This window comes from Pristiophorus japonicus, chromosome 18, assembly GCF_044704955.1.
Source record: "Pristiophorus japonicus isolate sPriJap1 chromosome 18, sPriJap1.hap1, whole genome shotgun sequence".
In the NCBI taxonomy this organism is placed as follows: Eukaryota; Metazoa; Chordata; class Chondrichthyes; family Pristiophoridae; genus Pristiophorus; species Pristiophorus japonicus.
This window is the reverse complement of record NC_091994.1, coordinates 95,781,934-95,809,232: the sequence shown is the minus strand read 5'-3', so window position 1 is coordinate 95,809,232 and position 27,299 is coordinate 95,781,934. Positions and strand designations below refer to the sequence as shown.

The 27,299-nt window shown below is 47.9% G+C and overlaps 1 protein-coding gene across 3 annotated transcripts in view; it reads right to left on the bottom strand.

Annotated features, from left to right (window-relative positions):
* rnf207b (ring finger protein 207b) overlaps positions 1-27,123 on the bottom strand; it is an 85,035-nt gene extending 57,912 nt beyond the window's left edge. Inside the window, exons 1-4 of one of the 3 annotated variants that reach the window (XM_070860421.1) lie at positions 27,039-27,123; positions 13,351-13,541; positions 7,099-7,231; positions 5,294-5,438 (exon numbers count right to left, since the gene is read on the bottom strand). In XM_070860421.1, coding sequence (XP_070716522.1) covers positions 5,294-5,438; positions 7,099-7,231; positions 13,351-13,541 — 469 coding nt within the window. In that variant the 5' untranslated portion in view covers positions 27,039-27,123. Of the gene's footprint in view, positions 1-5,293; positions 5,439-7,098; positions 7,232-9,613; positions 9,667-13,350; positions 13,542-14,662; positions 14,681-27,038 lie in introns of those variants that run through there. The other 2 variants (XM_070860422.1, XM_070860423.1) reach the window with 2 other exon arrangements.
* Between the last annotated feature and the right edge of the window lie 176 nt (positions 27,124-27,299).

Genomic DNA, 27,299 nt, shown 5'->3' with positions numbered 1-27,299 from the left:
CTATTTTTACATACTTTACAAAGGTAGCAGTGAAATCACTTTAAAAAAAAATATTCTTTCTCAGAATGTGTGCGTTTGTTGCCTGTCCTACATTACAACAGTGACAACACTTCAAAAAGTATTTAATTGGCTGTAAAGTGCATTGGGACGTCCGGTGGTCGTGAAAGGTGCTATATAAATGTAAGTCTTTCTTTCTTTTTCATCCCTTGTATAAGTGACTGTCTTGCCAGGCCAGTTAACAGCCAGCCACGTGGGAGTGGGAATGGAGTCACAGATAGGCCAGACTGGATAGGGATGGCAGGTTTCCTCCCCTACAGGACACGAGTGGACCAGCTGGGTTTTTACAATAATCCAGCGATAGTTTTTTTATTTCCAAACTTTTTTTCTTAAATTGAACTTAAACTGGGTTTGAACGCCCGGGTTCTGGATTATTAGTTCATGACATGTGATTACTGATCCAGTAACGCAACCACTGCACCACCATAGTGTAATGTCTGTAAGCTTGTAATGTTTGTAGCTCCACACTATGGATGTGGACGTATTGTGTACTGCAAGTGCAGGGTTAATAATAAACAGAACTAGGCAGATTTCCGGAGACTTCCGCGAGAGCTGCCTGCCATGTTAGGAAGCTGTGAGCACTGTGCTCTGTGAATATATCACATTTGCCGACGGAAGATGGGATTTTTCGGATGATTTAAAGCTTAATTTTTATTGGTGAAGGATTCAGCCAGCCGACAGAGAGACCTTGGAAGTTTCTGTCTTTGGAAAAAAGCTACAAAATCCGAGGTAAATTACAGCACATGGTGTGAACAGCTAGAGATTAAAATGGCAGGTGTATTGGGATATTTGGGTGAATATAGACATGACCGGGAACGTTTTAAAGCGTATGTGGATTGGCTAGAATTGTATTTCATTGCAAATAACATAATCGAAGTTCCAGAAAATGCAGTCCAGAACTGGGCTGTGTTGGAACGTAGGAAAGCGATCTTCTTATCGGAGGCAGGTCCGGCATTATATGACACCCTTGTAAATCTGCTTGTGCCTGATGAGCCAAAAGACACAACGCTTAAAGAGATTTTAACGAAGCTGGAGCAGCACTATAACCCCAAACCATTAGAAATTGCTGAAAGCTATCGTTTCGGGATTCGTAATCAAAAGGCTGATGAAAGTATCAGTAATTACATCGTAGCATTAAAAAAGCTATCGATGCACTGTAATTTTGGAAACTTTCAAAACCGAGCATTACGGGATCGTTTTGTTTGTGGGGTGAAAAATGATGCGATCAGAAGGAAGTTATTGACGACGGATGACTTGACTTTTGAGATTGCTTGTCAGACATCGAGATCAATGAGCATGGCCGAACAATATTCCCGAGAATTAAATAATGATTACGGTCGTAAGTCAACCGAGGTAAATCACCTGCAGATTCCAAGTAAAAGACGGCCATGGCCGGAAGTCTCAGAAACTGGAAATTCTACCAGAACGTCGAAGTCATGCTATAGGTGCCTGGGACAACACATTGCTCAAAGTTGTCCATACGTGAAGGCAGAATGTTTCTTCTGCAGAAAGACTGGGCATCTTGCGAAGGCATGCCGACTGAAGGGTAAACCAGCTTCCAAATCTATGAGTAGAAATCCCAAGAGACTACATAGTATGGAAGAACAACAACAGGACGAGGAGATGTTAAGAGTTACACGTCATCAGGAGCACGAGGTTAATGGACAGCGTTTCGGAAAGCATCAAAATCCACATAGATGTTGCGGGATTCAAAATACCAATGGAAATTGACACGGGTGCATCCGTGAGTGTAGTACCGGAGTCACTATACCGTGACAAATTGTGTGATTTTCAACTGGAGAAATCCAAGATAGAGCTGCGAGGCTACCCTGGAGAGAAAATTCCTGTGGTAGGTCGTATCACCGTACCAGTGACATATAAAGATCAATTTCAGAACTTGCCTCTAATAGTAGTGAAAGGAGACAAGTCTGCCTTACTAGGAAGAAATTGGTTGAGCTCACTTAAGCTGGATTGGAGTAAGATTTTCTGTGTGGAAGCAAGGTTTTCATCGACGGATGAGGTTATCAAGCAATATCCGAAGGTGTTCTGTGAAACGGGCAGTCCGATCCAAGGCTTCAAGGCGAGTGTCAGGGTACAGAAGGACGCTAGATCAGTTTACTACAAGCCATGTTCTGTACCATATGCACTCAAGGAGAAAGTTGAGCAAGAACTCAAAAGACTAGAGACTGAGAACATTATTTGTAAGATAGATTGATGTAATTGGGCCACACCCATTGTTGTTGTACCTAAGTCTGATGGTAAGGTAAGATTGTGTGGTGATTATAAAGTAACCATAAACCAGGTTCTAGAGGGTAATGTCCCCAATACATTGCCGAATATAGAAGATTTGTTCACAACACTGACAGGTGGTCAGATCTTCTCAAAATTGGATCTTACGAATGCCTACTTACAGCTTGAACTAGATGAGGAGTCCAAGTTATTTTTGACTATAAACACTCATCTAGGCCTATATCAATTTAACAGGCTACCGTTTGGAGTGTCTTCTGCCCCTGCCATATTCCAAGGGGTGATGAACTAGATTTTGCAAGGTATTGAAGGGGTAGTATGTTATTTGGATGACATACTAATTTCAGCACCAAATAGGCAAATTCATAATAACATATTGAATGAAGTCCTCAAACGGCTAGAGAAGCACAGAGTACGAGTGTCTGCTCATAAGTGTGAGTTATTTAAAAACTCAGTGGAGTACTTAGGGTACAGAGTAGACAAAGATGGTTTACATCCAAGCATGGAAAAATTGGATGCAATTAGAAATGCACCCACTCCCAGGAATGTCACTGAACTTTGTTCATTCTTGTGTATTTTGAACTATTATGGGAAGTTCCTACCAAATTTGGCTACAGTATTATATCCACTGAATGAACTTTTGAAAAAACAGGTCCATTGGAAGTGGTCAAAAGAATGCAATACAGCATTCAAGGAGTGTAAAAGCAAATTGGTAGAGAGCACCATGTTAGTTCACTATGACATATCTAAGGAGGTTAAGCTAGCATGTGATGCCTCTCCGTATGGAGTTGGGGCAGTAATCTCTCATGTATTAAGTAGTGCGGAGGAGAGACCAATTCCTTTTGCTTCACGCACTCTCAGTACCAGTGAGAGTAATTATGCGCAAATTAAAAGGGAAGCTTTGGCATTAATTTTTGGGGTTAAGAAGTTTTACAAATACTTGTATGGTCGTAAGTTTTCCATCGTTATGGACCATAAGCCCTTAACAGCAATCCTCCATCCAAAGTCTCCAGCTCCAACATTAGCTGCAGCCTGAATGCAGAGATGGGCTTTGATTTTGTCAGCGTATACATATGATATTGAATACAGACGATCAGCTGATCACAGTAATGCTGATGCAATGTCTAGATTGCCTTCCCCATCACAAGTTATACCCGATAGGGAAGAAGTGTTTTATTTTTCATACATTGATGAACTGTCAGTCACAGCTGAAGAGATTGGTAGAGCAACCAAACATGACCCAGTGATGTCAAAGGTGCATGGTTATATTGCAAATGGATGGCCAAACAGGTAACAGACAAAGATACACATCCATTCTTCATTCGTAGGAATGAATTATCAGTCGATAAAGATTGTATCATGTGGGGTGCAAGAGTGGTTATACCAAATAAATTCAGGTCCAAATTAATAGGAGACCTCCATGACCAGCACCTGGGAATGTACTTGACCAAGAGTTTTGCACGCAGTTATTTATGGTGGCCAGGTCTTGATAAAGATATAGAGTACATCGTGAGTCAGTGTACGACATGTCAATCGGTAAGCAAGCAACCACCACCAGTACCATTAAGCCATGGAAATGGCCTCCCAGGGTATGGCAAAGGCTACATATTGATTTTGCCGAGCTAGAAGGACAACAATTGTTCATTGTGATTGATAGCCATTCAAAGTGGGTTGAGGTGTTTCCAATGTGGAAAATAACAACAAGTAAAACATTGGACATTTTATGAAAATTATTTTCTTCATTTGGCCTCCCTGAAGAAATTGTTTTGGATAATGACCACAATTTTATTCAGAAGAATTTGCACAATTCACGAGCAAAAATGGTGTGAAACATACCAAGGTTCCACCATACCATCCTGCTTCGAATGGTGCAGCAGAGCGCACTGTACAAATTGTAAAACCTGCCCTCATAAAACAAATGTTAGATCCAAATCCAAGGAAATGACAGTTGCCATTGGATCACAAATTGGCTGATTTTTTGATTACATATCAAAATACTCCTCATACAACTACTGGTAGAACACCAGCAGAGTTGTTTCTCAAACGACAGCCACGAACCAGATTCTCATTGTTAAAGCCAAATTTGGCACAATCCGTAGAAGAGACACAATTAAGACAGAAAGAGAATCATGATAGAGGTAGAGTAAAAGAGAGAAGTGTGAAATTAACCAGAAGGTGAGAGTGAAGAACCATCACCATAAATGGGTAAAGTGGTTACCAGGAAGAGTGGTGAAGATATGTGGTCCTTGCACATATTTGGTAAAGATGTTTGATAATGAACAGGTTAGGTTGGTTCATATTGATCATATTTTACCTACAGACCTGGAAGGAGTTGAAGGTGGGAATGATTCAATGATTTCTGACTCATCAGATAGTTTTGATATGCCAGTAGCAAATCCTAAATCCTAAATGCACTGGAAACAAATCCAGGAGAGAATCTGAGTCCGAGTCAGGAAAACAAAGAGCCTGAAGTTAGAGTGAGTTCAAAAGAAAATCAAGGAAATTGCGTGGAGGAAAACGTTCCTCAGGATGAGCCTCGAATGAGTGTGAAATCGACACCATGTTTGGAAGGTTCTGTTCTGGAGCGAAGGTATCCTCTTCGAAACAGAAAACAAGTGGTAAAGTTAAATTTGTAAATATGGGGAAAAAAAGTTTATATCCTGTGTTATGTGTAAACATGAAAGTTATGTATGATGTTTGTTATGATGGTTTCTTCATTAAGGAGGGAGAAGTGGAATGTCTGTAAGCTTGTAATGTTTGTAGCTCCACACTGTGGATGTGGGTGTATTGTGTACTGCAAGTGCAGGGTTAATAATAAACAGAACTAGGCAGATTTCAGGAGACTTCCAAGAGAGCTGCCTGCCATGTTAGGAAGCTGTGTGTGCTGTGCTCTGTGAAGATATCACACATGCCACCCCCATCCTTTTGATTTCATCGTCATGGATAGACTACGAGTGAGCTTCCTGAGACCGGGACTGGAGATCCGTACCGCATTTCTTGTGCAGCTCCTTGGTGCGTTTGGCGAGAGTGACGATCTCGTGCCGGGCAAACATTTTTGCCGTGTGCGTGTCCTTGCGGCAGGAGCTGCAGAGCGGCTGGTTACACGTGTTGCAGTAAAACATGGCGTCCGCGTCCTGCACTGGACAAAGCGACAGCGTAAGACACTTCAAGGAGCAGAACTTAACGTTACCTTTTTAAAATGTGTTCCTTCGGCCAATTTCCCCTCCCCCTCTTCCCCCCCCACCCCCTCCCCCTCTCCCCCCCACCCCACCACCCCCTCCCCCCAGCCCTCTCACCCTCCCACCGAACCGCCTTTTCCCCCCACCCTGCCTCCCTCTCCCCCATCCCTCTTCCCCTCCATCGCCCCTCCACCTCTCCCCCTCTCCCCCCCTCACCCCCCCACCCCCTCACCCTCTCCCCCACCACCCCTCCCCCCATCCCTCTCACCCCCCCACCCACCGCCCCTCTCTCTCCCCCTACCGCCCCTCCCCCTCCACCCCCTCCCCCCCCCCACCCTCCAGTGCGGGTGCTGACTCCTGATTAGGTTTTCCGTAAACTGAGCTGAGACATTGGATACCTGCAGACTGTTCAACCGGGGATGTGGGGGGAAGGGCAGGGGCATCACGACTGAACCCAAACCTGTCCAACACGAGCAGGGAGTCACTGAGTAATAACCATGAGCAAAAACCCAGCCAAAAGTTTCTGTTTCGCAACAACAACAACTTGCATTTATATAGCACTGTAATGTAGTAAGACATCCCAAAGCGCTTCACGGGGCGTTATCAAAACTTTGACACCGAACCACGAAAGGAGATATTAGGACAGATGACCAACGTCGCCTATCCATTGCACAGACACATAGCTCTCTGCCAGTCCCGCGGAGCCTGGGACCAGCTTTTTCAATGTTACGTTTCACACATGCGCGAAACTGTGAACGGGCCCTCTTAAAGGGGCCGCGCAGCCAAAAGTAAAAAAGAGGGAACATTGATGATCAATAGCTTGGTCAAAGAGGTAGGTTTTAAGGAGTAGAGAGAGAGGTAGATAGCCGGAGAGGTTTAGAGAGGGAATTCCAGAGCTTGGGCCCAAGTAGCTGAAGGCATGACTGCCAATGGTGGAGCGATAGAAGTAAGGGATGGACAAGAAGCCAGAATTGGAGGAAAGCAGAGCCCTCAGAAGGTCATGGGGCTGGAGGAGGTTACAGAGATAGGGAGGGGTGAGGCCACGGAGGGATTTGAAAACAAGGGCGAGAATTTTAAAATTGAGGCGCTGCTGGATTGGGAGCCAATGTTGGCCAGCGAGCACAAGGTAATGGTCTCCTGACCCAGTCAAGCGTATCTCAGTTGTAGTTTTCTACCTCTAGCCCTGGCTGAAAGCGGCTAACTCAGCACAAACCGTGTAGCGAGCCTGCAATACTCCCCAGTGGTAGTTGAGATGATGTTTAACTGAAGCCCAGTCTGTGTTGCGTTATCTGACCTGAGCCGGGCAGCAGTTAGGGCACTACCATTGGCCTCAGCTCCACCAGATTGGTATCTATTGAACGCGGCTGGGAAAACTGTGGTTCAGGACTGGATTGAGTTTGGATATGACGCACCCCACAACTGAATAGCGACGGCTCAATGTTTAAGCTCACACGTGGCTTCTTGGGCAATGTGGTTGGTGCCCATGGAACTGGATCCCAGCAACAGACGGTGCCTTCAGGAGAGGAGGGGAGAAGACTCCAGAATTCCATCCTGCCCTCATTCTTCTACCCCCCCACCCCCCACCCCCTCGACGGTTTCACAGGCCCCCCCTTACCTGTTTCTTGCACTCCAGATCACAGTTTGCACACTGCACAATCTCCTCGCAGTCAGCCGAGCTGTCGACCAGGAACTTGAGCAGTCGATCTACCTTCGGGAGCCCGCTGGTGCCCTTCACAATTGACGGACGTCTGGAATAGAAACAGAGCCATTGGCCAGTGCAGGAAACCAAAGAGGTGCACAGGATATTCCCGTGGGGCGTGTGGGAAACCAAATACAGCGGTAGGGGTGGGGATGGGAGATGGGTAAAGGCAGCAGTGAGTTACAGAGATCACTACAAGGTTGGAAAGATCACTGAACTGGATTTGAACTTCACATGGAACAAGACCACCTTCAACTAAAGATGGATAACTCCAATCATCTCGGGACACACAGTCACTATAACAACAACCTGCATTTATATAGCACCTTTAACATGGAGAAACATTTCAAGGCACTTCACAGAGGCATGAGGATAAGAACTCTGACAATAGAAAGAAAGAACATAAGAACATAAGAATTAGGAACAGGAGTAGGCCATCTAGCCCCTCAAGCCTGCTCCGCCATTCAAAAAGATCATGGCTGATCTGGCCGTGGACTCAGCTCCACTTACCCGCCCGCTCCCCATAACCCTTAATTCCCTTATTGGTTAAAAATCTATTTATCTGTGACTTGAATACATTCAATGAGCTAGCCTCAACTGCTTCCTTGGGCCGATAATTCCACAGATTCACAACCCTCTGAGTTCCTTCTCAAATCGGTTTTAAATTGGCTCTCCCGTATTTTGAGGCTGTGCCCCCTAGTTCTAGTCTCCCCAACCAGTGGAAACAACCTCTCTGCCTCTATCTTGTCTATCCCTTTCATGTTTCTATAAGATCACCCCTTATCCTTCTGAACTCCAACGAGTAAAGACCCAGTCTACTCAATCTATCATCATAAGGTAACCCCCTCATCTCCGGAATCAGCCTAGTGAATTGTCTCTGTACCCCCTCCAAAGCTAGTATATTCTTCCTTAAGTAAGGTGACCAAAACTGCACGCAGTACTCCAGGTGCAGTCTCACCAATACCCTGTACAGTTGCAGCAGGATCTCCCTGCTTTTTTGTATTCCATCCCTCTCACAATGAAGGCCAACATTCCATTCGCCTTCCTGATTACCTGCTGCACCTGCAAACTAACTTTTTTTGAGATTCATGCACAAGGACTTCCATTATTTGAAGGGGCTGCTCCTGAAATTCTGGCTGCACTTCAGTCCCACTCTCCTGATCTTTGGGCACCCTTTGCGGAGGGGAGCGGGTAGGTCCGAAGGCCTCCTCGTAGGACTGCTCCTGGGCACGGCCAAGGCTGCCATCAGCCGGTCCAGGCAGCGGGCGGTCGAGGGGGTCGTTCAACCTGACTGCCTGCCTCTCTTCCGCTCTTACATCCGGTCCAGGGTGTCCTTGGAGATGGAGCACGCGGTGTCCACCGGTATGCTCGCGGCCTTCCGCGAGAGGTGGGCACCGGAGGGACTGGAGTGCATCATCACGCCCGGCAACCAAATTTTAATTTGATTTTACGTTTTAAAGTTTAATTTGCTTTCATTGCCGGTGCTTTTAGTGTCCCCCTCCCCTTTTATAGGGGGCACTGGAAAAATTTGATTTTAGCGCCCCAAAAAAAAACAAAAAAAGAAAAAAAAGGAAAAAAAAAAAAAGGGGCCTTGAAAATGTCTGCTGTGTCACCCAGGCGGGTGGCATGGTTTTAATGTTTATGTTTATTTTCAGGTAAACTCAAAAGAGTTTCATGCACAAGGACCCCCAGGTCCCTCTGCACCGCAGCATGTTGTAATTTCTCCCCATTCAAATAATATTCCCTTTTACTGTTTTTTTGCATCCCTATAGCACTTTTCACAAGGTCCCAAAGCACTTTACAGCCAATGAAGTACCTTTGAAGTGTAGTCACTGCTGTAATGTAGGAACTGTGGCAGCCAATTTGGGCACAGCAAGGTCCCACAAACAGCAATATGATAATGAGGAGATAATCTGTTTTAGTGATATTGGTTGAAGGATATAGATTGGCCAAAACATTGGGGAGAACTCCCCTGCTATTCTTTGAATAATGCTATGGAATCTTTCCCGTCCACCTGAAAGGGCAGACGAGTTCTCGGTTTAACGTCTCATTCAAAAGATGGCACCTCCGACAGTGCAGCACTCCCTCAGCACTGAGTTGAAGTGTCAGCCTGGATTATGGGCTCAAGTCTCTGGAGTGGAACTCGTGCCCTTCTGACTCAGAGGAGAGCGCGCTATCCACTGAACCACGGCTGACAATTTGAAGCCAATTGTAGTGGTCCTTGTACCACTGTGCTAGCCCAGATGAGAAAATGTTTGAAGAAACAATGTTCAAAATTGGAGCGTATGGCCCCTGCTCCCCTACAACTTAAACAACCTCCGTCCAACTCATCCCCTCACTGCACCTACTGATTAACCCCAGCCCGTATCTCCAATGACTCAACAATCTACAAACGAGAACGTAACACTCAGAAAGAAATGGGAGCTCTCACCTGTGGTCGTCTGATTCATCCAGCCTCATCTCTGATCCTCGATCTTCTGAGTCATCCAGGTTAGGTTTGGCGTGGCCTCCTCCCTAACCTGCCCGCCCACCGCTCTCTGTACCCCTCCCACCACTGGAATGGCCCGAATAGCCGACAGTGCCGGACTATCGAGTGCTGATCAGCGTGACTGGAGGAGCTTACAGGGACAAACTGAGTGTCAGGTTGGGGAGGGAGGCGGCAGAGTGACTAAAAAAGACACAGTCAGTCAGTCACCTGCGGGGGGATTGCATTTCATGAGAAAGGGCTCCAGCTGCCCCGGGCTATGCCTACACTGCACATTGGCCCAGCTCCTGGCCCCTCTGACCTTCATGGCGATACCCACAGTCTAATTATAATCTTCATCTGGAAACAATGAATTCAACAATACTTTGAAAGTTAAAGAAAGCCCCTTCAATCCCTGAGATAAGCAGGCCCCGGTCCGATCACAGACGTGTATATTTTTTTTTATCCCTCTGTGTTTAGATTTTTGCAACGTCAAATCTAAAATTAAAAGTTGACAAGAGGATCAGATCACCTTGTAAATGTCACGTGGGGTCACAACCCAAAAGATACACACCGGGGCTCCTGTACAACAAAACCTTGTTTGTTTACCGTTTTGGGGGGGTGGGGTGGGGTCGGCGGGGGGTGGGAGTGGGGGATGGGGGGGTGGGGTGGGGTCTGGGGGTGGGGGCGGACGGGACTGTCCATCTGTCTTTTAATTGGTCAGTGCTGGATTTAATTCCACTGTTAGATTAGCAAACCCTTTGCTTATTGTCATGGGGACTGCGTGCCTGTGCTATCTCGGCCTGGTGAGCCTGACTCGCCTCACATTCCGCTCCCTCTAAAAGTAGACTGGCTTTTATTGTGCAGCTGTTCGACAATGGGACTGAAGTGATTGATGCTTCTCTTGCTGACTGAGGTTTGAGTGGGTGACAACCGGCTGATCTCAATCAGTTAACTATCCCTTGGGATCGGCCGCGTCATCAGACTGTAAGTGAGGGATGTGCGTTTATCTCTGTCCTCTCTTCAAGGCACCGACAGTTTACCTGCCGTCCCCTCCTGTACCCCACCACAGTTTCAATGCTTCATGTGTGGACCTCGATACTGAGGGGCAATTTTAATCTAACCTGCCCCTCAGGGTAACTGATGGGATCGGGTACAGCGCTGGTTTTACTCCCCGCCCGATTTTACTCTCCACTGAAGTCAATATTAAACAAGTGTAAAACCGGCGTTCCACCCGATCCCATGGGATTCCCGCCCGGTGAGTAGGTTATAAGAACTTAAGAAATAGGAGCAGGAGTAAGCCATTCGACCCCTCGAGCCTGCTCCGCCATTCAATAGGATCATGGCTGATCTTCTACCTCAACTCCACTTTCCCGCACTATCCCCATATCCCTTGATTCCCTTAGTATCCAAAAATGTATCGATTTCAGCCTTGAATATACTCAACGACGGAACAACCACAGCCTTCTGAGGTAGAGAATTCCAAAGATTCACAACCCTTTACGTGAAGAAATTTCTACTCATCTCTGTCCTAAATGGCCAACCCCTTATTTGGAGACTGTGACCCCTGGTTCTAGACTCCCCAGCCAGAAAGAAAGAAAAGTCTGGCCTATATGTGACTCCATTCTCACACACACGTGGTTGACTGTTAACTGCCCTCCGAACTGGCCGAGCAAGACTGTCATTTATACAAGGGATGAAAAAGAAAGACATGCATTTATATAGCACCTTTCACAACCACCAGATGTCTCAATGCCCTTTACAGTCTATGAAGCACTTTTTGAGATGTAGTCACTGTTGTAATGTGGGAAACGCAGCAGCCAATTTGTGCGCAGCAAGCTCCCACAAACAGCAATGTGATAATGACCAGGTAATCTGTTCTTGTGATGTTGATCGAGAGATCAATATTGGTCAGGACACCGGGGATAACTCCCCTGCTCTTCTAAATAGTGCCATAGGATCTTTTACATCCACCTGAGGGAGCAGGTTTAACGTCTCATCTAAAGGACGGCACCTCCAATAGTGCAGCTTCCCTCAGTACTGCACTGGAGAGTCAGCCTAGATTTTTATGCTCAAGTCTTTGGAATGGGACTTGAACCCACAATCTTCTGACTCAGAAACAAGGGTGCTATCAACTGAGCTATGACAGACATCCTCCCAGTGTCTACCCTGTCAAGCCCCTTAAGAATTTTATACGTTTAAATTAGATTTTTTTATTTATTCCTGGGACATGAGGGACGCTGGCAAGGCCAGCATTTACTGCCCACCCCTGATTGCCCTTGAGAAGGTGGTGGTGAGCCGCCTTCTTGAACCGCTGCAGTCCGTGTGGTGAAGGTACTCCCACAGTGCTGTTAGGGAGTTCCAGGATTTTGACCCAGCGGCTATGAAGGAACAGCGATATATTTCCAAGTCAGGATGGTGTGTGACTTGGAGATCACCCCCCATTCTTCTAAAGTCTAGGGAATGTAGGCCTAGTCTACTCAATCACTCCACATAGGACAATCACCTTCATCCCAGGAATCAGTCTAGTGAATCCTCACTGCACTTTCGCTAAGGCAAGTATAGCCTTTCTTAGGTAAGGAGACCAAAACTGTACACGGGACTCCAGATGTGGTCTCACCAAGGCCCTATATAATTGCAGTAAGACTTATTTACTCTTATTCTCCAATCCGTTTGTAATAAAGGCTAACACACCACTTACTTTCCTAATTGCTTGTGGTACCTGCATGTTAACTTTAATTGCTCCCAGAGTGTCGGCTGCTAGCGTCGGGATCACAGGCAGGTCCAGGCCTGACCCCTGCCAGCTGGGGTCACTGGATCAGCATGAGAAACCGTGGCCTCTCTTCCTTAGCCCTGTGATGCCTAGATCGATTGTAGCCACCCCTCCTCATCCCCGCGCCTCACGCCCCTCACTGTTGCTGTGTGGCACAATCCAGGGATTAGGCCTTTGACCTTCCAGGTCTGTATAACGCAGTGGGTCATGAAGGATTATCCATGGCTCATGGCTGAGTCAGAAGGTTGTGGGTTCAAATCCCACTCCAGATATTTGAGTATATAATCTAGGATGGCAGTACTGTCAGAGATGCCGTCTTTCAGATGAGATGCTAAACTGATGTCTGCTCTCTCAGCTGAATGAAAAAGAGCAGGGGCGTTCTCCTGGGTGTCCTAGCCACGATTTATCCCTCAACAAACAGCACAAAAAAATTATCCGATCATTATCACATTGGTTTTATTGTGTCTGTGAGCACTCTAGTAATGGCTCCACGAGGTAAGGTATTGTACTTGAACTGCGGTGACCTTAGTCCATTTATTACAGCTCCTGAGTGAGGGTACAGCATGGCGAACTCCGATTTATACCTGGTTATCTGCAGTGTACAGTTGACCCCTAGCTCTCCACCAGTTGCACCCTCTGGTGGTACAAGCATTGTGCATACAGTGTGACGGTACATCCTTATGTAACTGTACATTGAGCGTACAGGGTATATCTTATGTTTTACATACACAACAGGTTTTTGTGGGAGCATGCTGTGCGCAAATTGACAGTGACTATACTTTGTCCCGAGATTGTGAAAGGCGCTATATAAATGCAAGTCTTTCTTTCAATGCCACACAGGGCTGAGTATTCACAGACTGAGTTTCAGGAGAACAAGTTTCATTTGAAATGGAACTGGTTGCATATTATTATATCATTTTCAAGTTCTTACCCACAGAGAGGGCAGGAGAGGCGTCCTTCTGTAGCTCTACCCCGCAGACAGGTGGCACAGAAGGTATGGTAGCAGTCCAGCAGGCAGGGGTGTTCATACTGCTCATAGCAGAGATGGCAGACCAGGGGGTGGCTGTTTGCATTGTCCAAATCGTACAGGTGATCCAAGGGAGAGAATATTCCACCAGACATCTGCAACAAAGAGAATTATCAGGACCAGTCACTCTCTCAAAATATAAGAGACAGAAATAGTCAATTGCCCATCCCCCCGCCCCCACTCTCGATCCTGTCAGATGCCTGAACTTGTCCGACACAGACCCTGTGCTACACCAGACCCTCCCCCTACACCCAGCCTTCCCCTACACCCGACCCTGTGCTACACCCGGCCCTCCCCCTACACCCGCTCTGTCCTACAGCCTTCCACTTCACTACAGGAATGGGCTCTGGATAGGGGAGTGGAGCCACTGACACATTGCGGTTCAAAGGACAGTAATCACCCTCGTGTACCTGACTGAAGTGGCTTTTCTTCATGTGCGAACCAAGACAATGAGTGTTGGCTGGCTTTTTCACCAGTGTCAGCTGTGGCTCAGTGGGTAGCACTCTCACCTCTGAATCAGAAGGTTGTGGGTTCAAATACTTGAACATGAAAAATCTAGGCTGTCTAGTGCAATGTCGGAGGTGCTGTCTTTCAGATAAGACGTTAAACCACGGTCCCTTCTATCCTCTCAAGTGGATGTAAAAGAAAATCCCATGGTGCTATTTTGAAAAACACCAGAGGAATTATCCCTGGTATCCTGGCCAATATTTATCCCTCAATCAACATCACAAAAACAAATTAGTTGGTCATTATCATATTGTATACCCGCTCAGAGGTTGGACCATGTACAGTAGACGCCTCAAGTCGCTGGAGAAATACCATCAACAATGTCTCCGCAAGATCCTACAAATCCCCTGGGAGGACAGACGCACCAACATTAGCATCGTCGACCAGGCCAACATCCCCAGCACTGACCACACTTAATCAGCTTCACCAGACACGAGACTCCCAAAGCAAGCGCTCTACTCGGAACTCCTTCATGGCAAACGAGCCAAGGGTGGACAGAGGAAACGTTACAAGTACGCCCTCAAAGCCTCCCTGATAAAGTGCGGCATCCCCACCGACACCTGGGAGTCCCTGGCCAAAGACCACCCTGAGTGGAGGAAGTGCATCCAGGAGGGCACTGAGCACCTCGAGTCTCATTGCCAAGTGCATGCAGAAAACAAGCGCAGGCAGTGGAAGGAACGTGCGGCAAATCTGTCTCACCCTCACTTACCTTCAATGACTGTCTGCCTCATATGTGGCAGGGACTGTGGCTCTTGTATTGGACTGTTCAGCCACCTAAGGACTCATTCTAAGGGTTGAAGCAAGTCTTCCTCGATTCCAAGGGACTGCCTATGACGATGATGATGTGTTTGTGAGAGGTTGCTTGTGTGCAAATTGGCTGCTGCGTTTCCTACATTACAACAGTGAGTAACACTGCACGAGGTAGAAAAAGCCATAAGACAGCTTAAAAACAACAAGGCTACGGGTGCGGACAGAATCCCTGCTGAGGCATTGAAATATGGCAGAGAGGCACTGCTGGCACGAATACACGACCTCATTTCTCTCATCTGAAGGGAGGAAAGCATGCCGGGGGGTCTCAGAGGTGCAGTAATCGTGACTATTGTGTTCCTAACACAGATGAGACTGCACACAGGGAGGTTAAAGTAACAGTGACCTCAGTCTTTATTAAGACACTGCAGAGTGAGGAACAGGCCTTAGGGGCCGGCTTATATACAGTGCTCCCAAGGGATGTTGGGATCCCTTGGGACTTCCCTGGTGGTGGAATATGGGAGTGCATGCTTTACAGATACACAACATCACTCGCCCCCCAAAGTCAAAGTGAAAACTATTTACAAGATGGGGCGGTCGGGAGCCTTTCTTTCCCTGGTGGACCACCTCGGTACAAATGTCTGTTCTGGTGTGTTGGCTGAGCCCTCGCTGGGCTGGCGTGTTGTTGGCCCTGAAGGGCTGCTGGGTGAGCCTGGCCTTGCTGGGCTGTTGGGCGTGATGGGTTCAATTTCCTGGTCTGGGGTGGTGTCGTTGATCCTTTGGGTGTGTGTTGTGGGCTCGAAAAAGATGGTGTCTGCTGTGGGTTGTTCAGGGCAGTCTGTGAACTGCAGCCTCGTTTGGTCCAGGTGCTTTCTGCAAATTTGTCCATTGTCTAGTTTGACTACAAACACCCTACTCCCTTCTTTAGCTATCACTGTGCCCGCGATCCACTTGGGTTCATGTCCACAGTTTAGCACATACACAGGGTCATTCAGATCAATTTCCCGTGACACAGTGGCGCGGCCATCGTTTACATTTTGTTGCTGCCTCCTACTCTCTACCTGATCATGCAGGTTGGGGTGAACCAGTGAGAGTCTGGTTTTAAGTGTCCTTTTCATGAGTAACTCAGCCGGGGGCACCCCTGTGAGTGAGTGGGGTCTCGTGCGGTAGCTGAGCAGTACTCGGGACAGGCGGGTTTTGAGTGAGCCTTCTGTGACTCGTTTAAGGCTCTGTTTGATTGTTTGTACTGCCCGCTCTGCCTGCCCATTGGAGGCTGGTTTAAACGGGGCCGAGGTGACATGTTTGAACCCATTGCGGGTCATGAATTCTTTAAATTTGGCACTGGTGAAACATGGCCCGTTGTCACTGACCAGTATGTCAGGCAGGCCGTGGGTGGCAAACATGGCCCTCAGACTTTCAATGGTGGCGGTGGCGGTGCTTCCCGACATTATTTCATATTCAATCCATTTTGAAAAAGCATCCACCACCACCAGGAACATTTTACCGAGAAACGGGCCCACATAGTCGACATGGATCCTCAACCATGGTCTGGAGGGTCAGGACCACAAACCTAGTGGTGCCTCTCTGGGTGCGTTGCTCAACTGAGCACACACGCTGCATTGCCGTACACAGGACTCTAAGTTAGAGTCGATACTGGGCCACCACACGTGGGATCTGGCTATCGCTTTCATCATTACTATACCCGGGTGTGTGCTGTGGAGATCCGAGATGAATGTCTCCCTGCCCGTTTTGGTAGCACTACGCGGTTACCCCACAACAGGCAGTCTGCCTGAATGGACAGCTCCACCTTTCGCCGCTGGATTAGCTCTTGCATTTCAACGGGGATGCTGACCCAGCTCCCATGCAGTACACAGTTTTTTACTAGGGACAGCAGAGGATCTTGGCTGGTCCAAGTCCTAATCTGGCGGGCCATGACAGGTGATTTATCATTTTCAAACGCTTCCATGACCATCAACAAGTCTGCGGGCTACGCCACCATCAACAAGTTTGAAGGCTGCGCCATTTCCACCCCCGTGGTGGGCAATGGTAGCCGACTGAGAGCATCCGCACAGTTCTCGGTGCCTGGCCTGTGGCGGATGGTATAGTTATACGCTGATAGCGCGAGTGCCCACCTTTGTATGCGGGCTGAGGCATTAGTATTTATCACCTTGTTTTCAACGAACAGCGATGTGAGGGGCTTGCGATCGGTTTCCAGCTCAAATTTGAGGCCAAACAGGTACTGATGCATTTTCTTTACCCCGAACACACACGCTAATGCCTCTTTCTCAATCATGCTGTAAGCCCTCTCGGCCTTAGACAAGCTCCTGGAGGCATAGGCGACAGGTTGCAACTTCCCTGCAATGTTAGCTTGTTGTAATACACACCCGACTCCGTACGACAACGCATCACATGCTAGCACAAGTCTTTTACACAAAACAAGCAGCTTGTTGGAGCATAAAATGTTTCTGGCTTTCTCAAAAGCAATTACTTGTTTTTTTCCCCATACCCGGTTCTCACCTTTATGCAATAACACATGTAGGAGCTCTAAGAGGGTGCTTAACCCTGGTAGGAAGTTACCAAAATAGTTGAGGAGTCCCAGGAACGACCGCAGCTCCGTGATGTTCTGTGGCCTGGGCGCGTTCCTGATAGCCTCTGTCTTGGCGTCTGTGGGCCGAATGCCGTCCGCCGCGATCTTTCTCCCCAAAAACTCCACTTCTGTTGCCATGAAGACGCATTTCGACCTCTTCAGCCGCAGCCCTACGCGATCCAGTCGCAGCACCCCACCGACACCTGGGAGTCCCTGGCCAAAGACCACCCTGAGTGGAGGAAGTGCATGCAGGAGGGCGCTGAGCACCTCGAGTCTCATTGCCGAGTGCATGCAGAAAACAAGTGCAGGCAGCGGAAGGAATGTGCGGCAAATCTGTCCCACCCTCCCTTACCTTCAATGACTGCCTGCCCCATCTGTGGCAGGGACTGTGGCTCTCGTATTGGACTGTTCAGCCACCTAAGGACTCATTCTACGAGTGGAAGCAAGTCTTCCTCGGTTCCAAGGGACTGCCTATGATGATGATGGGTTTGTGAGAGCTTGCTTTTGTGCAAATTGGCTGCTGCGTTTCCTACATTACAACAGTGAGTAACACTGCACGAGGTAGAAAAAGCCATAAAACAGCTTAAAAACAACAAGGCTACGGGTGCGGACGGAATCCCTGCTGAGGCATTGAAGTAAGGTGGAGAGGCACTGCTGGCGCGAATACACGGCCTCATCTCTCTCATCTGGAGGGAGGAGAGCATGCGGGGGATCTCAGAGATGCAGTAATCGTGACCATCTTCAAAAAAGGGGACAAGTCTGACTGCGGCAACTACAGAGGAATCTCCCTGCTATCAGCCACTGGGAAAGTCGTCGCTAGAGTCCTCCTCAACCGACTTCTTCCCATGGCCGAGGAGCTCCTCCCGGAGTCACAGTGAGGATTTCGTCCCCATCAGGGCACAACAGACATGATTTTTGCAGCGCGACAGCTACAGGAAGAATGTAGGGAACAGCACCAGCCGTTATACATGGCCTTCTTCGACCTTACAAAGGCCTTTGACAATGTCAACCGCGAGGGTCTATGGAGCGTCCTCCTCCGTTTCTGATGCCCCCAAAAGTTCGTCACCATCTTCCGCCTGCTCCACAACGACATGCAGGCCGTGATCCTTACCAACGGACACACTCCACGTCTGGACCGGGGTGAAACAGGGCTGCATCATCGCCCCAACCCTCTTCTCAATCTTTCTCGCCGCCATGCTCCACCTCACAGTCAACAAGCTCCCCGCTGGAGTGGAACTAAACTACAGAACCAGTGGGAACCTGTTCAACCTTCGCCGTCTCCAGCCCAGATCCAAGACCACCCCAACCTCTGTCGTCGAACTACAGTAGACGGACGACGCCTGCGTCTGCGCATATACAGAGGCTGAACTCCAGGACATAGTCGACGTATTTACTGAGGCGTACGAAAGTATGGGTCTTACGCTAAACATCCGTAAGACAAAGGTCCTCCACCAGCCTGTCCTCACCGCACAGCACTGCCCCCCAGTCATCAAGATCGACACCGTGGACCACTTCCCCTATCTCGGGAGCCTCCTATCAACAAGATCAGGCATCGACAACGAGATCCAACACCGCCTCCAGTGCGCCAGTGCAGCCTTCGGCCGACTGAGGAAAAGAGTGTTTGAAGACCCGGCCCTCAAAACTGCCACCAAACTCATGGTCTACAGGGCTGTAGTAATACCTGCCCTTCTGTATGGCTCAGAGACATGGACCATGTACAGTAGACACCTCAAGTTGCTGGAGAAATATCACCAACGATGTATCTGCAAGATCCTACAAATCCCCTGGGAGGACAGGCGCACCAACATCAGTGTCCTCATTCAGGCTAACATCCCCAGCATTGAAGCACTGACCACACTGGATCAGCTCCGCTGGGCAGGCCACATAGTTCGCATGCCAGACACGAAACTCCCAAAGCAAGTGCTCTATTGGGAGCTCCTTCATGGTAAACAAGCCAAAGGTGGGCAGCAGAAACCCTACAAGGACACCCTCAAAGCCTCTCTGATAAAGTGCGACATCCCCACTCTCACCTGGGAGTCCCTGGTCCAAGATCGCCTTAAGTGGAGGAAGTGCATCCGCGAGGGCGCTGAGCACCTCGAGTCTCAACACCGAGAGCATGCAGAAATCAAGCGCAGACAGCGGAAAGAGCGTGCGGCAAACCAGTCCCACCCACCCCTTCCCTCAACGACTATCTGTCCCACCTGTGACAGAGACTGTGGTTCTCTTATTGGACTGTTCAACCACCAAAGAACTCACTTCAGAACTCGATTCCGAGGGACTGCCTATGTTGATGACAACAGTGACTACACTCCAAAAGTACTTAACTGGCTTTGAGACATCCAGTGGTCATGAAAGGCACTATATAAATCCAAGGCTTTCTTTCTTTTCATGGGGGCATCACTAACAACCCTCACCAAATTATCACCCAACAGTCCACACACATGCTTTCCAGCAGGGGTCAATGACAGGAGTGGGAGCTTTGGCAAGCCCAGGGACACCTATCCCACCACTCTGGCTAAGATCAGATATAACTACAGACTGGTGTTGCCCCAGCGCCTTCCTGATCTGTATGGCTCAGTACCTCAGCTGGTAATATATTTATTTGCTAAGTCACTGGGCGAGTCTACATAAGAACATAAGAAATAGGAGCAGGAGTAGGCCATACGATCTTGGCTGATCTGATCATGGACTCAGGTCCACTTCCCTGCCCACTCCCCATAACCCCTTATTCCCTTATCGGTTAAGAAACGGTCTATCTCCGTCTTAAATGTATTCAATGTCCCAGCTTCCACAGCTCTCTGAGGCAGCGAATTCTACAGATTTACAATCCTCTGAGAAAATACGTTTTTCCTCATCTCAGTTTTAAATGGGCGGCCCCTTATTCTAAGATTATGCCCCCTAGTTCTAGTGTCCCCCATCATTGGAAACAGTCTTCCTGCATCCACCATGTCAAGCCCCCTCATAATCTTATACGTTTCGATAAGATCCCCTCTCAATCTTCTGAATTCCAATGAGTAGAGACCCAACCTGTTGTGTATCTGTAAAGCATGCACTCCCATGTTCCGCCACCATAGAGCTCATCCCCTGAAGTCCCAAGGGATCCCAGCATCCCTTGGGAGCACTGTATATAAGCCGACCCCGAAGGCCTGTTCCTCACTCTGGAGTGTCTTATTAAAGACTGAAGTCACTGTTACTTTAACCTCCCTGTGTGCAGCCTCATCTGTGTTAGGAACACAATAACTGCCGACGAGAATACGAATCCAACGTAAAGATGCAGCAAACTGTGGGCATCCTGGAGAAGTTCTCGGAGGGTGAGGACTGGGAAGCCTATGTCGAACAGGTAGACCAGTACTTTGTAGCCAATGAGCTGGATGGAGAAGGAAGCGCTGCAAAAAGGAGAGCGGTCCTCCTCACAGTCTGCGAGACACCGACCTACAGCCTCATGAAGAATCTTCTGGCTTCGGTGAAACTCACAGATAAGTCGTATGAGGAGCTGTGTACACTGGTTCCGGAGCATCTTAACCCAAAGGAGAGTGTGCTGATGGTGAGGTATCGGTTCTACACGTGCCAGCGATCTGAAGGTCAGGAAGTGCCGAGCTACGTTGCCGAGCTAAGGCGACTTGCAGGACAATGTGAGTTTGATGGCTACCTGGAGCAAATTTTTTTTTTTTTTTTTTTAATTCGTAGCCAATCGTTCCAATTCTTTGTCAAATCACAAACGCCAGAGGTCACCTTGCACACATCAAGGATCACTCTGCGCCAATGCTCTTAGCCAAAAGGCCTAGAGCCACTGCACCGTTCCTGGAAGTACTGCAATACCAGGTTCGTGCCATGGAGGTGGATGGGTCAGGTCCCCCACACACCTCCGTGGAGGTGGATGGGTCAAGCCACCCCACCCACCTCCTACCTGGAGCAAATGCTCAGAGACTTTTTTGTACTGGGCATTGGCCACGAGACCATCCTACGAAAACTTTTGACTGTAGAGACACCGACCCTCAGTAAGGCCATTGCGATATGTCCACCAAACGAGCGGCAAGCTCTGCAAAACCTGCTAACCACCACATCACAGAGGAAGTTCGATCCATGGTGGATCAAAGCAATTTCGAGCCTCAGAGGAGGCAGATGCTGAAGTACACGGGGTGCACACATTTTCGACGAAATGTCCACCTATAATGCTAAACGTAAAATTGAAAGGCTTACCTGTAGCCATAGAACTGGACATTGGCGCTAGCCAATCCATCATGAGTAAAAAGATGTTTGAGAGGCTGTGGTGCAGCAAGGCATTCAGACCAGCCCTGAGCCCCTTCCACATGAAACTGAGAACGTACACCAAAGAGCTCATCTCTGTCCTGGGCAGCGCCATGGTCAAGGTCACCTACGAGGGCACGGTGCACGAACTGCCACTCTGGATTGTCCCAGGCGATGGCCCCACACTGCTTGGAAGGAGCTGGCTGGACAAAATCCGCTGGAACTGGGATGACATCCGAGCGCTATCACATGTCGATGAGGCCTCATGTACCCAGGTTCTTAACAAATTTCCTTCCCTTTTTGAGCCAGGCATTGGAAACTTTTCCAGTAGGCGAAGGTGTGGATCCACTTGGTCCCAGAGGCACGACCCATTCACCACAAGGCGGTACCTCACATGATGAGGGAGAGAGTGGAAATCGAGCTGGACAGGCTGCAACGTGAGGGCATCACCTCCCCAGTGGAATTCAGCGAGTGGGCCAGCCCGATTGTTCCAGTACTCAAAAGTGCTGGCACGGTCAAGATTTGCGGCGATTATAAAGTAACTATTAGTCGTTTCTCACTACAGGACCAATACCCGCTACCTAAGGCAGACGACCTATTTGCGATGCTGGCAGGTGGCAAGACGTTCACCAAGCTCGACCTGACTTCGGCCTACATGACGTAGGAGCTGGAGGAGTCTCCGAAGGGCCTCACCTGCATCAACACGCACAAGGGACTGTTCATCTACAACAGATGCCCGTTTGGAATTCGGTCAGCTGCAGCGATCTTCCAGAGAAACATGGAGAGCCTACTCAAGTCGGTACCACACAAGGTGGTCTTTCAGGACGACATATTGGTCATGGGTCGGGACACCGTCGAGCACCTACAAAACCTGGAGGCGGTCCTCCAGTGAATGGATCGCATAGGGCTGCGGCTGAAGAGGTCGAAATGCGTCTTCATTGCAACAGAAGTGGAGTTTTTGGGGAGAAAGATCACGGTGGACGGCTTTCGGCCCACAGACGCCAAGACAGAGGCTATCAGGAACGCGCCCAGGCCACAGAACGTCACGGAGCTGCGGTCGTTCCTAGGACTCCTTAACTATTTTGGTAACTTCCTACTGGGGTTAAGCACTCTCTTAGAGCCCTTACATTTATTATTGTGTAAAGGTGACAACTGGGTATGGGGAAAAAAAACAAGTAATTGCTTTTGAGAAAGCCAGAAACATTTTATGCTCCAACAAGCTGCTTGTATTGTATAACCCGTGTAAAAGACTTGTGCTAGCATGTGATGCGTTGTCGTACGGAGTCGGGTGTGTATTACAACAAGCTAACATTGCGGGGAAGTTGCAACCTGTCGCCTATGCTTCTAGGTGCTTGTTTAAGGCCGAGAGGGCCTACAGCATGATTGAGAAAGAGGCATTAGCGTGTGTGTTCGGGGTAAAGAAAATGCATCAGTACCTGTTTGGCCTCAAATTTGAGCTGGAAACCGATCGTAAGCCCCTCATATCCCTGTTCGTTGAAAACAAGGGGATAAATACTAATGCCTCAGCCCACATGCAAAGGTGGGCACTCGCGCTATCAGTGTATAACTATACCATCCGCCACAGGCCAGGCACCGAGAACTGTGCGGATGCTCTCAGTCGGCTACCATTGCCCACCACGGGGGTGGAAATGGTGCAGCCTGCAAACTTGTTGATGGTGGCGCAGCCCGCAGACTTGTTGATGGTCATGGAAGCGTTTGAAAATTATAAGTCACCTGTCACTGCCCGCCAGATTAGGACTTGGACCAGCCAAGATCCTGTGCTGTCCCGAGTAAAAAACTGTGTACTGCATGGGAGCTGGGCCAGCATCCCCGTTGAAATGCAATAGCCAATCAAGCCGTTCCAGCGGCGAGAGGACGAGCTGTCCATTCAGGCAGACTGCCTGTTGTGGGGTAACCGCGTAGTGCTACCAAAAAAGGGCAGGGAAACGTTCATCTTGGATCTCCACAGCACATATCCGGGTGTAGTAATGATGAAAGCGATAGCCAGATCCCATGTGTGGTGGCCCGGTACCGACTGTGACTTCGAGTCCTGTGTACGACAATGCAGTGTGTGTGCTCAGTTGAGCAACGCGCCCAGAGAGGCACCACTAAGTTTGTGGTCCTGGCCCTCCAGACCATGGTCGAGGATCCATGTCGACTATGCGGGCCCATTTCTCGGTAAAATGTTCCTGGTGGTGGTGGGTGCTTTTTTAAAATGGATTGAATGTGAAATAATGTCGGGAAGCACCGCCACCACCACCATTGAAAGTCTGAGGGCCATGTTTGCCACCCACGGCCTGCCTGACATACTGATCAGTGACAACGGGCCATGTTTCACCAGTGCCAAATTTAAAGAATTCATGACCCGCAATGGGATCAAACATGTCACCTCGGCCCTGTTTAAACCAGCCTCCAATGGGCAGTCAGAGCGGGCAGTACAAACAATCAAACAGAGCCTTAAACGAGTCACAGAAGGCTCACTCCAAACCCGCAGTCCCGAGTACTGCTCAGCTACCGCACGAGACCCCACTCACTCACAGGGGTGCCCCCGGCGGAGCTACTCATGAAAAGGACTTAAAACCAGACTCTCGCTGGTTCACCCCAACCTCCATGATCAGGTAGAGAGCAGGCGGCATCAACAAAATGTAAATGATGGTCGCGCCACTGTGTCACGGGAAATTGATCTGAATGACCCTGTGTATGTGCTAAACTATGGACATGGTCCCAAGTGGATCACGGGCACGGTGATAGCTAAAGAAGGGAGTTGGGTGTTTGTAGTCAAACTAGACAATGGACAAATTTGCAGAAAGCACCTGGACCAAACGAGGCTGCGGTTCACAGACTGCCCTGAACAACCCACAGCAGACACCACCTTTTTCGAGCCCACAACACACACCCAAAGGATCAACGACACCACGCCGGACCAGGAAATCGAACCCATCACGCCCAACAGCCCAGCAAGGCCAGGCTCACCCAGCAGCCCTTCAGGGCCAACAACATGCCAGCCCAGCGAGGGCACAGCCGACACACCAGAACAGACATTTGTACCGAGGCGGTCCACCAGGGAAAGAAAGGCTTCCAACTGCCTCGCCTTGTAAATAGTTTTCACTTTGACTTTGTGGGGTAGTGATGTTGTGTATCTGTAAAACATGCACTCCCATGTTCCGCCACCAGGGAGCTCATCCCCTGAAGTCCCAAGGAATCCCAGCATCCCTTGGGAGCACGGTATATAAGCCGACCCCTAAGGCCTGTTCCTCACTCTGAAGTGTCTTATTAAAGACTGAGGTCACTGTTACTTTAACCTCCCTGTGTGCAGTCTCATCTGTGTTAGGAACACAATACAACCTACTCAACCTTTCCTCATAGGTCAACCCCTCATCTCCGGAATCAACCTAGTAAACTGCCTGCCTCCAAAGCAAGTATATCCTTTCGTAAATATGGAAACCAAAACTGCACGCATTATTCCAGGTGTGGCCTCACCAATACCCTGTATAACTGTAGCAAGACTTCCCTGCTTTTATACTCCGTCCCCTTTGCAACAAAGGCCAAGATTCCATTGGCCTTCCTGATCACTTGCTGTACCTGCATACTAGCCTTTTGTGTTTCATGCACAAGTACCCCCAGGTCCTGCTGTACTGCAGCACTTTACAATCTTTCTCTATTTAAATAATAACTTGCTCTTTGATTTTTTTTCTGTCAAAGTGCATGACCTCACACTTTCCAACATTATACTCCATCTGCCAAATTTTTGCCCACTCACTTAGCCTGTCTATGTCCTTATGCAGATTTATTGTGTCCTCCTCACACATTGCTTTTCCTCCCATCTTTGTATCATCAGCAAACTTGGCTACGTTACACTCAGTCCCTTCCTCCAAGTCGTTAATATAGATTGTAAATAGTTGGGCTCCCAGCACTGATCCCTGCGGCACCCACTAGTTACTGATTGCCAACCTGAGAATGAACCATTTATCCTGACTCTCTGTTTTCTGTTTTATTTTAAAGTAATCAATCTCCCATGGAGGTGCACACAGGGAGTCAAGACCACGTGTAGACTTCACTTGTAATGGGTCTCGAGGATGGGAGAATGCATGCAGATTTAGAATACCGTGTAGCCACACTTGAACAGTTCCAGTGGTTTCCATATTAGAAAAAGGATATAGAGGCACTGAAGAAGAAGCAAATAAAAATGTAGAAGAATGATACTAGAACTGAGAGGGTATAACAATCAGGAAGGATTGAACAGAATAGAAAAGAGAAGAGTGAGAGATGATCTGATTGAGGTCTTTACGATTATGAAAGGGTTTGATCGAGTAAACGTGGAGATGTTTCCACTTGACAGGGAGTCTAAATCTAGGGGCCATAAATATAAGATAGTCAGTAATAAATCGAATAAAAAATTCAGGAAAAACATTTTTACCCAGAGAGTGGTTAGAATGTGGAACTTGGTTGAGGTGAATAGCATAGATGCATTTTAAGGGGAAGCTAGATAAACACATGAGGGAGAAAGGAATAGGAGGATATGGTGGTAGGGTGAGATGAAGAGGGGTAGGAGGAGGCTGGTGAGGAGCATGAACACCGGCACGGACCAGCTGCGTGAATGACCTGTTTCTGTGCTGTAAATACAGTGTAATTCAGTCCCCATCTTGAAGTCATACATTTAAAAATTGTCATTAGAATTTCCTATGTCAACATTTATAACAGAAACTGACTCTATAAACTTGTCGTATTGTAATGACATCTCCCAACAGTGGTGACATTGCAGCTCGTCCATTGGTGAGAGGATGTCACTTCAGCGTGATATCTTTACTTAGCACGTTCCATTATAAATGTGGATGTAGAAACATGTAATGGAAAATATTGCCAGGAAGTGCGCACAAATGTAATTTTTCACATATTATGTAAATGTCTTAATTTTAATAAGTATGAATTATCGTTTAAAAGTTTTCTAAATTATAAAACTATAAAATTAAAATCAATTTATTTTAGAGCGTTCTGATACTGTGAGTTTGGTGGCATGTCCCAATTTGGTTCTTTTAGTTTATCTGTCAACCCAGTTCACAAATGTGACTCAGAATATAAGGTGTGTTTTATTCATTGTAATATTGTAAAATAGACCAGTACCGGCACTAAAACTTCTATTCAACATGCAACAAGTCCAACATCTAAAAAAATATATTTTGTATGAAATGGAAATTAAGTAAATATCTGACTTCTGTTTTAATTCTTGTATTATTGTAAAGATATACTTGTGAATCTTATTTTTCACAACAACATTATTCCTGTGCTATATTCCAAAAAGAGCAAGCTCATGGAAAAAAACAAATTCAAATCTTTAAACAAGTATAAGCAGTACAAATAGGAGCTGCATACAGCAGTCCCCTCTCCACCTCACACCACACAGCGGATCCTGTGACTGCACGTTATATAATAACATCAGACATTAAAGCGATTTTAACAAGAGTAGCGGGAGATGTTATCTGGGACTCGGCTGTGCTCTCCTTACCTCGGTTCTGTCTCTCTGGCCTCGGGCTGGTATGAGAGAAATCTCTGATCTCTTTTAGAAAGCAGCTGCCCATTGACGTCATGGCCCCATGAACTTGTGTCCTTCACTGGGAGGCTCCTGGGTTATCAGCAGGCTGAGGTCTGGACTGGGAGGTTGACTTCTGTTTACTCCCTCGTGTGTTTCATTTCAGCACACAGTGATGCCGAAGAAGTGATGGCAATTTTAATCAGCCCTTATTGTTTACAGTGGAGAAATTGTTTT